Source organism: Neofelis nebulosa, chromosome 10 (assembly GCF_028018385.1).
Source record: "Neofelis nebulosa isolate mNeoNeb1 chromosome 10, mNeoNeb1.pri, whole genome shotgun sequence".
NCBI lineage: Eukaryota > Metazoa > Chordata > Mammalia > Carnivora > Felidae > Neofelis > Neofelis nebulosa.
The window spans coordinates 70,496,624-70,508,980 of record NC_080791.1 but is presented as its reverse complement, the minus strand read 5'-3'; the positions used below and the strand labels follow the sequence as shown (position 1 = coordinate 70,508,980).

Here is a 12,357-nt window from a genome sequence, read left to right as displayed (position 1 = left end):
TTAGCCCCTTGAAACTGTTGCCTGAAATATGTGGGCTGTTAGGTCACAGCATTAGATATTTGTTGTGTATGGATCTTTTAGTCATGGACTTGACCTGGACTCAGTTTCTGGAGAATTGTAGTTCTGTGAGAATGTGTCATGTACTCTCACTTCCCAGAAGAAGTATACAGACTTTGGAGTGAGTGAGCCTAAAACATGTTTAATACACAAAGTTTAAATTACACACATAGTACAAAATCTTTAATTTTTTTCAGTTCTGGGTCTGAAAAAGTGTAGGCTTTTTCTCTTTAATTACGACAGACTTTCTTCAATTAATGCATCGGCAAGGAAGGTTTCAGGTGAGTGACCCATGGTCTGGTTGGGGAATAGATCTCTGAATTTATTGTCATCTTAAAATGTGGATGTAAATATATACAACAATTTTAGCTCCTCTTTATATGGTGGTTTTTACTGGGTGTCTCATCTGTTTCTTATCCCAAGTGGAACTTGAAACAATTTCATTTTTATAGTAAAGTCTTTATTTCCAAAATGACTGGTTAGCCAGAAAAACTATAAACTACCTAACCCAAGACTTTGGTAAGAAAGAGATTTGATGCTTCTTATAAATTCCCCCTTGCAACCAAAAGAAATAACACATAACAAGATGCATGTTACCCATTCTCAGCCCTTATCCAGTTACTTGGTTTTAAGTCTCCAAAATTAATATTAAAAATGTATCCAATAGAGACCTGATAAGAACATGGGACACTAGGGTGGCTTGTCCTTACTTACTTAGGAATCACTGACTTGACCTTTGATTTTCACGGGGTGGATATCTGCCTCCAGGTGGCTGAGAGGAATGCACAAGGAGGCAGGTTCTGTATCAAGACTTTTTGTCCGAATGAAACCTCTTATTTCCTTATGTTACACTCCTTCGTGAGGTGAGAAAGCAGTCCATTTAAGGATCACAAAAATAATATTGGAAACAACTGAAAGTTCTAGAAGACTCAGGGCTGTGTTGGTTGGTAATAATGGCCCCTCTTGAATGAGGGACCAGAAACCCTGTCTTTTGCTGCATACGATTCAGGCAGATAACTGCAAGAAGTCCCAACCTCGTGAACACTCAGTTTAAAAACACAGCAGCCAGACCCAAATGAGTTTTTTTTATTGAACGGTCTTTGATGTTAAAGAAAATACAGATTCAGGGCTATATCATATGTATGTTGTGTTTGGAGACATCCTGATGGGCTTAATGCAAATTCTTAAAGTAGTGTATTCAAAACCACGTATGCATCTCATCCGGGATACATATTTGGATTAAGCATAATGAAAACCTGCAACAGAAATGAAACAGTTTTAACAATAAATGAATAAGTAAAAACTGCTGCTAGACTCAGCTCAGTAAAATGTCCTTTTACACGAATTCCTGGTAGTCAGAATCCCTGAATTTGGTGCGTATGAGTGCTTGGAAGGGGATGGAAAACCGTGGCCTTTCCTATGCAGGTGATGGAGGGCCCAGAGCCCCACTGTGGAAAGCTGAGGTGAATTTGGCTTCCCACCAGATATTCTTACCCAGCCTGATTCTGTAATAATACCTTTCTCCCTAGCTTTCTTTCTTGGTCTCTGAAACACTTTTTCTTTCTACATATAAAACTTTAGGACTAAAAAAACAAAAAAAAACACCTTTTAATATACAAAGTATTTTTTGTTGAAGCAATGGCCTGGTGGGATGCAGGCAGCTGATGTATAACTAAAAGATGTTTTGGTAGAACTGGTTTGAAAACTTAAAATCTAGATGCATGTCAGAAGATTTTAAAAGCGTAAGTTTGGGACTCCTCTAGAGAGGCCGGTTTTGCTGCCTGGGTCCTAGTAAGGATGTAATGTCAGAAGGTTTATAAGTTTATAAGGCTGGCGTCCTTAGAAGAATTGTGCCCTCCCCCCCCCCCCCCAAAAAAAAAAAAAAAAAGCTAGGGAAAGGTACTTTCTAGACTTAGTACCTTTTACCTCAGGTGTAAGAAGTGGCAACCTTAAATTCCAATAAAGCAGCCAAAGTTTCTTTTCTCTGGGGTATCAGGAACCAATATTAGGAGGGGAGATACATTTCTGAAAGAAAAGCCACTCTACATCAATGCACTTCACATCTACCAGCTCTTTGTTTCCCAATAACTGTTGACGGAGGAGACTCAACAAGGGACCCTAAATTCCACTAAATGAAAAGAGATGGGCAAACGAGGTTCCTACAAGAGCAAGCAGGCCAAAGACAAGAGTGAGGGGAATCTGCGCTCTCCGTTTGAGCAGGACTGTTTCCTCCCCACTGCACCCTGGGACCGAGGCACGGAATCCCTTCCACACCTGGCTGCTGCTCCCTGTGGAGGGGGCCAGGCTTGTATCAGCTGCCCAGGTGGGTGCTCCAGAGGGACACATGTCCATCCAGTACAGGTAGCTGACACTACTCACTTCTGTGCTGGAGGAGGGCCATCTGGGGATGAGGGAGCCCCACGCAGCCTCTGCATACCAAGAAGCAGACAGAAAGGAAGTCCCTGGCATCAACAAGACTGGTGGGCGAACCACACTGCAGAAATGAAAACTAATGTATACAATTTAAATTGCCTTAAACAACAAGCAAACACACTCCAGCCATCGATGACTGTGCAAGCCAGGGTGCAGCCCCGGAAAACTTACACCCTTGTTAACAAGGGTGAACATTGCACGCTCTGATCTCCTTCTTGTCCTTGCAGCTGGTAAACTGGGAGCTTTTGAACCTCTTCTTGACCGTCATGTAGCGTTCCTGGATCCCACCACCGCACAGTTTGGTGCATTCCGACCAGGCTGTCCACGGGCGCATCCTGCAGCCTGGAAGCAGGAGGTCAGGTTAGGCCAGCAGAAATGGGGGGACCAAACTGAATGCTGAACTCCAGGCCACAGCTATGAAACTGGGTTGTCTGGGCTTCCCTGCTTTTGTATGGAATGATGGGTTGAGTTTAATAATGGTTAGGGCCCTTATTAGAGACTGTCAACTCCTCTGTGTCCATAAATGCTGTTGCAGCATTTCCCATCAAGGGACAGAGTCCACATTGCCACCTCTGGAATCTGGGCTTGGCTGTTTGACTTGCTTTGGCCAATGGAACATGAGCAAACAGGCTGGTAGGAACCCCCACCCCCACCCCCCCATGTTAGCAAGCCTGGCTAGACTGCTGGAGAGAACGTGTGGTGAGAGACTCCAGCCAGTCTTTCTGAGGCCCCAGAAGTGCAGGTGAGGCCGGTCTAGACCTTCTAGCCCCAGCCGAGCCTCCAGTTGTCAGGAGCTACAGGAGTCTCAGCAAGACCTCAGAAGACCCACCTAGCTGAGCCAGCTCCTGCCACGAACCTGCAGAATCCTAGTAGTTTCGGGGTGGCTTGGTGATGGCAGTTAGCACTCGAGCAATTAAACCACTTTATCCTAATGCTTTGCTCCCCAGGTACGTGGTCTCCTGAATACATTCAAGTGTGATTAATTTCCCTACACAGATAAACATGCTTGCCTTAAAACTTAACCTGACTCAGAGGTTAGAGGAGATCTTTTCAAAAAATGTTTTCAAGATCCTCTACATTACTCTTGTACAACCAGGCACGTTTACTATGCTAAGTTTTATGGAGGAGAAGGCCATGGCACAGTGTCTGCCTGGCACATAGTTGGGCTTAATCACCATTTCTTGAATGGCTGACTACCCTGTCCCAACAGATAGCACTTTGATATGCACACCTCTCCTTAACGGACAGTGAACGATCAGGTGGCTCTTCAGATCTGTATTTCTCTGTCCTGTCGGGGTGAGAGGCCTTAGGGAAGAGAATGTGGGGTAAATTGAGCTGTGCCTTTTAAAATAGCAACACAGTGTACCTATTAACCTTCAAATACGACACCTTCCTCACCCACTCCAGAGAATCCAAACACCATCAGTCTGTACCAAGGGCTGACCCATGAATCTGTCACTAGCAAAAGTATGAAATAAATAATGAAATTGTAGTCTTTGCTTGTGGACCAGCTTATTCAACAGTGAAGCCCCAGGTTTTTGTTGTTTTTTTTAGTGCCAGAGTAGGGACACACACTTTTTCCTGGGCTACAAACAGAAGTGGCCTCTGGGCCTCTGTTTTTGCCACCTCAACACAGATGTGTTAAGTCCCTCTTGCTTAGAACTTCTCACAGGATCAAGTCTCAAAACCTCAGCAGGCTTATGGTCTGGTCCCCACGTCTCCAGGCTGGTTTCCTGCCTCTCCCCTTGTACTCTGCTCCATCTGCCCCCTATTTATTGACCATCTCATGCTCTGTGGCATTTCTGTGCCGTTGCGAGCCCTGTACCTGCTGCTGGGGATGCCTTCAACTCGCAAACCCCTATCAATTTTCAAGACCCACTTCCCCTGCTTTGACATGTCCCCGAACTCCAGCTTCAGGCTTGGGAGCAGTACCTGGGAACTGCTCGCCTCCGGACTCTTCCCTCAGCTGCTCATTCCGCCGGCTCTCTCGGGCCTCTCTCCAGCGCAGCTTCTGGATGGATGGATTTCTCAGGCATTTCCGGATACGGCATTTTTTTCGTTGCACGGTCTCTGGGCAGGGTGCACCTCCAAACTGTGGCTCCATTTGGATCATCCGGGTTCGAATCATGTGGCCTTTCCCACAGGACTTGTTACATTCCGACCACTGAGACCACTCGGTGAGCTCACAGTCAATGGCTGGCAAGACACAGATGGGCAGGAGTGGATCTCAAGTCTGAAACAGCATATGGCCACTTGTGTTTTCCTCTGAACATCTCCACACAAGTCTGAGAGATGCAGAGAAGGTGTTTTCCCATTTTACAGAAGGAACTGGGAGGTTCCTACATGCAGATTGACTTCAGCCCACAGGGTTGGTGCCCAGGTCATAACCCACCTTCTGTGCCCAAATGACTTGAGGAATTTGGAAGATATGTTCCGAGTCTCTCACCCTTCCCTGTGAGCAGCTAGAGTATTGTCAAATCAGCCCTAAGTGGCATAGAGCCATCTTCCACAGTCCCAAGGACTGGGTATTTTTCAGAGCTGACCCCTGTGGACCAATACCCAAGGCCATTGTGACTTTTGCAGTAAGGCTCTGGTAGCTTCTCGTTCAACATCTCCCCGGGTCCTACAGATGGCAGTTTGTGCAAAAATCGCAGGAGCCAGAAACAGAAAATTCATTAGAGAAGAGGGGTGGGGACAAGTGGGGGTCTTAATGGTCTATCAGGGTATAGGATCCAGCATATTCTTATTAAGCCAACACCTCACAAAGTAGAGGGAAAATAATGCAACGGTCTGATTCTGAGAATGTGACCTAAGGAGGCAAAGGATTCTGGACTCCTCACTGGGTCTGCAGAATGTAGATCTAGGAAGAACTGATTTGGGTCAGTAATTTTTGGCCTTTCTCCCTGTGAGCTCAGGCAGCTTATGTGTAAAATGAGGATAATGGTATTTTTCTCATTAGTTGTGAAGACTAAATGAAATCTTCCCAGCTCAGTTCCTGGCGCACAGGAAGCGTTGTTCTCCATTCAGTGAACCCTGTGAATATACGTTTCAGTGGGTAAGTGTCTCAGTCAGAGGTTCTGGAGCCCCCACTCTTGGTGAGATGGGTTGAACACAGGGTCAACCTTAGTTATTCAAAGCCTCAGCCTCAGTTTGATGGTCTGGGTCATCTCCACACATGACCACATGTAGCTAAAACAGCTTGGGAACTGTAATATGTAACACTGAGTGTAACACACCTGCCAGGTCTAGTGTTTGGCACTTGGACCAGTTATGTGGTTTAATCCTCAGAGGAACCTAGGAAATGTTTCTTGCTATTTTACAGTTGAGCAGGGGGGCGGTCATCTGCATAAGGGACAAAGCTGGGAACTTCCTCTCAGAGGAAGCCAAAAAAACCCATCCTAGCAAGCCTGACTTTCTACTTCCTAAAAGAGAAGCTCTCTTGGAAGATTAGCCAGAAAAATGGGCTCCCTCCCTCTCCTTGGAGATCAGTACCCGAGAAATGCAGGTGATCAAAGAGGTTTTGCAAGAGGTGGGGGTGGGCATTGAGCTTTTCGTTGCTGGTCTTAGCAAGGCTGCAAAAGTACAGAAGTTACTGACTTCACGTCCACCCTCTAGTTGTGGGCAAATGGTCACAGGGAAAAGGAATAGAAGTAAAAAGGTTGGAAAGGCCATGGATCAGAGAGTTGTGGAGGCGGGGAGGGCAAGAGCCACATAATGAGGCTCCTTGACAAGGAGCCTGTGCTCTGTGTTTCCCATCTCCGTCTCCTCTTTAGACTTCATAGCAACGTGCGGTTTGGGTGTCGTGTAGCTGGTAGCAGGACCCCCTCTTGTTAGTGAGGAGACTGAAGGTTAAAGATCTGTGCTAACATGGAGACCCAAAGCCTGTGCTCTTCGTCCCCAGCAGGCGGCTGGGCTGCAGGACTTACGGCATTCGGGCAGCATGCACTTCTCCACTTGCTCCAGCTCCTCGTTACAGTCTCCGAGTTCTGCCAGAGACTTGAGCATCCGCTGGCGGGTCCGCATGCCCTTCCCGCAGGTCACGCTGCAGTCACTCCACTCGGACCACGGGGACAGCAAGCAGGGGATGGTGTCTAGGCCAAGAGCCAGGTTTGCCACTGAGAACAGGCTCCCTTTACTTTCTTTGATTTCCCTGTGTCCCCTACCCTCTGTTCCCTACTCTGGCCCCTGGAGTCGAGTGCCATGGACTGACCGCCTTCAGGTGACCCAAGTGACCCCGTGGAGCAAGAAGTGGCTCAGCAGACTACTGCCCTTCCTGTCACTCTCCTGCATCTCCCCTGCTGATGTAGCTCAGCAACAGGAATACACAAGTCCCCGCCTGCAACACCCCACACTCCCCCAAGACCATGCAGTACATTTTTGGACACTTTGTTGCTAAAATCCCTAGGGTGACCGCTACTTGTGTGCATGTGTGTGCATGTGTACTGATGTGTGGGTCTGTGTGCATTTGTGGGTAGGGCTGGGGTTGTAATGCTTTATGGGGCCAGGCTTGTCCAGTGCAGAACAAGAGTGGGGGCCTATGACCTGAGGGGTGGATGTCCTGCCCGAATGTATTACAATATCACCCGCCTCCCACCAGGATACTCTGGGGTCCTATAAAACACAGCTGCTGACGAGTGCTTTCCAGAGGTCGCCAGTTTGCCATCCCAGCCTCGCTCAGAATGTCCCTCAAGGGAGGCCCCGCTTGATGGCTCTTGCAAGGACAGTGGGCCGTATGTTCTCCCAGCACGCGCCCAGCCTCCGGCCTTGCTGGTGGTAGCAGCAGGGGTTCTGTGGTCTGGCCCACCGCCCCCATCCCCTGCCCCACGGCCACTCACGACACTCGGGCATCATGCACTTCTCCGCCTGGGAGGTCTCGGCCTTGCACGTAGAGCCGTCCGCCGGGCTCATCTTGACCATGCGATGCCGCTTCTTCATGCCCATCCCGCAGGTGGCGCTGCAGTCATCCCACTCGCCCCACTCGGTCATCAGGCAGCTGCTGGGAGCTGGGAGGCCAGCCCTGTTGGGGTCACGGCTGCCGCCTTGGGAGCACCCCCTCTCCTCCCCTAGCCCCTGCTGGCTGGGCACCCCTACTCACAGCACTCCTCATTGACCGTGCACTTCTCCGTCTCCTCAGTGGGCAGCGTGCACACAGAGCCGTCCTCAGGGAACTGCTTCACATACCTCTCCCGGGACCGCATGCCCATGCCACAGGAGATGCTGCAGGGCGACCAGGTGATCCACTCGGACATGGTGCAGGTGGAGCCGTCTGCAACACACGAGCAGGTGCCGCTGCAGCCCACGTGCCCAGCTCTCCAGGGCAGGAATCGAGAAGGAACTGGCTGTCTTTTCCCCATTGTGTATTCTTGCCTCTTTTGTCAAAGATTAACTGACCATATAATCACGAGTTTGTTTCTGGGCTTTCTGTCCTGTTCCGCTGATCTACAAGGTCTGTTTTTGTGCCAGTGCACGGTTTTGAATGGGGAAAAAGATGGTCTCTTCAACAAATGGTGATGGGAACACTGGAGAGCTACATGTAAAAGAATGAAACTGGACCACTTTCTTGCACCGTACATAAAAATAAAATGGCTTAAGACCTAAATGTGAGACCTGAAACCATAAAAATCCTGGAAGGGAGCACAGGCAGTAATTCCTCTGACATGGGCTGTAGCAACATTTTTCTAGTTAAGTCCCGCGAGGCAAGAGAAATAAGAGCAAAAATAAACTATTGGGACTACATCAAAGTAAAAGCTTCTGCACAGCAAAGGAAACAATCAAAGCTAAAAGGCAACCTACAGAATGGGAGAGGATATTTGCAAATGGCCTCTCTGATAAAGGGCTGGTATCTAAAATATATAAAGAACTTATAAAACCCAACACCCAAAAACCAAACAATCCAATTTAAAAATGGGCAGGAGACGAACAGACATTTCCCCAAAGATGACACACAGAGGGACAACAGACATATGAAAAGATGCCCAACATCACTCATCAGGGAAATGTAAACCAAAACTACAATGAGCTATTACCTCACACCCATCAGAATGGCTAAAATAAAAGCAACAACAGGTGTTGGGGAGGATGTGGAAAAAAAGGAACCCTCGTGCATTGTTGGTGGGAATGCAAACTAGAGTAGCCACTGTGGAAAGACACTGGAAGTTCCTCAAAAAGTTAAAAATTGAACTGTCCTCTGATCCAATGCTACACTATTGGGTATTTATCCCCAAATACAAAAATATTAACTTGAAAGGATATATGCACTCCTGTGTTTATTGCAGCATTGTTTACAATAGCCAAATTATGCAAGCAACGCAAGTGTCCATCGCTTGATGATAAAGGAAATGGTATATGTATACAATGGAATATTATCCAGCCATAACACAGAATGAAATCTTGCCATTTGCAACATGGATGGAGCTAGAGAGCATAATGCTAAGCAAAATAAGTCAGAGAAAGACACATCCTGTAGGATTTTACTTGTGGAATTTCAGAAATAAAGCAAGGGGCATTAAAAGTCTTTTTTGGTTTGTCTCAACTACACAGAAACTGTTCCGGGCGTGGGGGATGGGTGAACTAGGTAACGGGGATTAAGAGTACACTTCAGATGAGTTCGGAGTAATGTATGGAATTGTACACCTGATACTAACATAACACTGTATGTTAAATATCCTGGAATTAGAACTGGGTGGCATTCAAGGGGAGTCAGGCAGTTGGGGATGGAGGGGAACTTAAAAGGTATAAATCTTGAAACCAGGAATTGTTCTCTAAAAGGACATGCCCGTTTTCCAGGTGCATGGATTACTCCTTATTTCAGGACAATACAGTTGAAAGCTGCTTGGATGGGTACAAGAATGTTTTATTTTATATAATAATTTATCTTAGATTTTATATCTGCATGGTCTAGGGTGTATCCTATATCTAAGACCATTAAGTAAAATTAAAAATTCACTTCCCTCTGTCACTTAACTACATTTGAATGTACAAATGTAGTTTGTAATCATACACGTATGATTAGTTGCTGCCATTTTGGATAATACAGATACAGAACTTTCCCATCACAAACTTCTACTAGACAGTGCTGGAAAGGTATTATATATATTCTGAGATACAATGTAAGCTCTGTTACTCAGAGGAACCTGGGATTTTATAGTTCTTCTCTAAAGCTGCCAGTTCCCTGTCTAGAAAAACTGATGAGAATTTTGTTCCGGAGGGTAAAGATTGCGACTGGCTTTCGGATATAGGGACCTGAAGACAAACACAGGGTGGATTTGTACCCAAACAGATTACACTAAGTGACCACCGACCTCTCATTGCCTCTGTTGAGGCTGGCAACCAAGAGAATACCCCAGCTGCTAATGGAGAACAAATGGTAGTGTGGGGAGGGAATGTCTGTGTGCCAGGGGACAGAGGAAGAGTGAGGAAGGCAGTAGAACCATTCTTTTGTGTGGACGTCTTGGGCTATATATGGCTTTGCTTCTATCCCTAGGGGTTAGCAAAGGCCATGATCATGTAGGTGACACTGGAGGTGGGGAGCGGGGGGAGGATAAAGCTCGCAGCATGGCTTGGTAGTCCCGTTTCCAAATAGGGGTGGGAACTACCCTTGGTGGAAACATAGGAGTGTGTGTGTGTGTGTGTGTGTGTGCATGCACACGCGTGTGTCTTAGTTCTTTAAAAGAAAAAGGAAATGATGTCATCCATTTATCCATATCAATGAAGACGTACTGAATGCTTTGAATGCCTAGTGGTATGCTCTGAGGTTAAAAAGATAACTTAAGATATGGATCTTGTTCTCTTTTAAGAGCTGGGCACAATAATTCCAGGTACTGAAAATATGACAGCGAAGGTAACACAGAGGGGAAAAACCCACTCCTTGGAGTTTAGGGGAAGATTTCACACAAGAGGGCACACCTGAGTATACTTTTGTTGGGTAAAGGAGATTTGCTTTTAAAGGTGAACGGATAGCTTATGCCAACACCCCAGTACGGAGTGTTTATGTACATGGTATTGGGAGATGAAGTTAGAAGAACTGTGAGCCCAGCCTGCACATGAATGTGGCTGTCGCTTGCCAGGTGTGATGCCTACCCATGGTGATTTAATCTCTGGACAGTGCCGGGGGGACACTGTAGGTTTCTCTCCCGGGACCCACACGTTAGGCCCAGGGACAAGGCTAACCAAAGGAAGCCCGTACAAAGAACACGATGTTCCAGTGTAATAATGGTTAGGCTGGTACAGAAAAAGTTAGGGGTACCAGGCTTGACAAGTCCCACCTCAGGCTTTCCAGGACCTGGCAAGACATTACGCCAGGAAGGCAGAATTTGGCCACCACCCACTGTGTACCTGACAGGTAGAGCTTGGACTTGAGGCTCAACTCTTCCAGTGACCCCCAAATGGCTGTCCCCAAGTGCCTTTACTGACCATGTGTCTTTAGTGTTGCAGTGTAACTCATGTGGTGTGGATTTGTGTCACAGTGCTCATTTTGCCCTGGCCTTGCACCCGGGGTCGCTGCAGGACTATTTGCCCTGTAAATTAAGCTGAGGAGTTTGCACATGGGCCATAAGGAGCCACAGATCTTTTAGCTGGGGAGTGAAATGATCAGATCTTTGTAGAAGATCCCTCTAGTGGGGCCCTGGAAGATGGGTGGGAGTGGGGAGATAAGGGGTAAAGGGCTGGCCCAGAGGATTAGGAAGAAACGAAGATGCACCCGCTACAATAAGATGTATATTCATGCAGTCTAATTCCTTTGGAACATCCAAAGGGGTCTCTGCTTCCTTCCTGTTCTAACCACACCCTGAATAATCAAGTGCAGAAGGCAACCGGATGTGAGCACAAGAGAACTTAATCTGGCGTTGAGTGGGGTAGCTTCTGGGCTGCATGTACACACGTCAGGCACAAAAAGCAGGCACAATTGCAGACATAGTAAAATCTAGCCTACACTCCATAGGGAATCTTAAGGACCCCTGAATAATCAAAACAACCTTGAAAAAGAACAAAGTTGGAAGATTCACACTTCCCGATTTTAAAATTTAACTACAAAGTTACAGGAATCAAAGCTGTGTGGTGCTGGCATACAGCCAGACCTACAGATCAATGGACTGGAATAGAGAGCCTAGAAATAAAGTCTCACGCAAATGGGCAAATAATCCGAAAAGGGTTCCAAGACCACTCAATAGAGAGAGGACAGGCTTTTCAATAGGTGGTGCTGGGAAAGGCGGATACCCCCATTTAAAAGAATGGAGACTTTTACCTAATATCGTATATAAAAATTAACTTGAAATGGATCAATGACCTATAAACTTAAGAGAAAACCTAGGGCAAAACCTTCAGGACACTTAATTTAGCAATGATTTCTTGGATAGGATACCAAAGGCACGGGCAACCAAAGGGGAAAAAACAAACCCAGATTTCACGAAACTTTAGAATTTGGGCAAAAGGACACGGTCAACAGTGAACCGGTAACTTATGGAATGGAATGAGAGAAAATATTTGCAAATCCTATCTGATAAGGGATTAATATCTAGAATACATGGAAGTGTGGGGGGGGGGTTCACTCCCCTCTGAAGTGCCTTATCAAAGGCACAAATGGCAATAAATCACCGTGGGAGTGCAGCCAGGAGACGTATTACTGTCCCCAGCAAGAACCAGAGGGAGAATGACCCACAGTGGGATAAGCTTTCTTCAATTATACTCATCTTGGAAGTGGTTTTCTTCCTGGCATAAACCAGCCCAATTTCTATATCTCTTCCTGTTGCCTCATCGCACCTGTGAGACAGTTAAGCTCATGGTATAGAGACTAGACCTGTCCAGGTGGAGAGTACAGCTGTACCCTGGAAAGTAGGCAGCTGACCTTTGCACAGCAATCAGCTCAGTGCC

The 12,357-nt window shown here is 46.7% G+C and overlaps 1 protein-coding gene across 4 annotated transcripts in view; it reads right to left on the bottom strand.

Moving 5' to 3' along the window:
* Window positions 1–1,125: 1,125 nt before the first annotated feature.
* The window catches only part of SPON1 (spondin 1), a 259,933-nt gene continuing 248,701 nt past the window's right edge, over window positions 1,126–12,357 (bottom strand). The window contains exons 12-17 of one of the 4 annotated variants that reach the window (XR_009249792.1): window positions 7,586–7,756; window positions 7,326–7,493; window positions 6,417–6,581; window positions 4,423–4,686; window positions 1,977–2,832; window positions 1,126–1,313 (exon numbers count right to left, since the gene is read on the bottom strand). Coding sequence is in view for 2 of the 4 variants with exons in the window: in XM_058688314.1 (XP_058544297.1) it covers window positions 2,669–2,832; window positions 4,423–4,686; window positions 6,417–6,581; window positions 7,326–7,493; window positions 7,586–7,756 (932 nt within the window). In the remaining 2 variants the exon portion in view is untranslated. Of the gene's footprint in view, window positions 2,833–4,422; window positions 4,687–6,416; window positions 6,582–7,325; window positions 7,494–7,585; window positions 7,757–12,357 lie in introns of all 4 variants that reach the window. The other 3 variants (XR_009249793.1, XM_058688314.1, XM_058688312.1) reach the window with 3 other exon arrangements.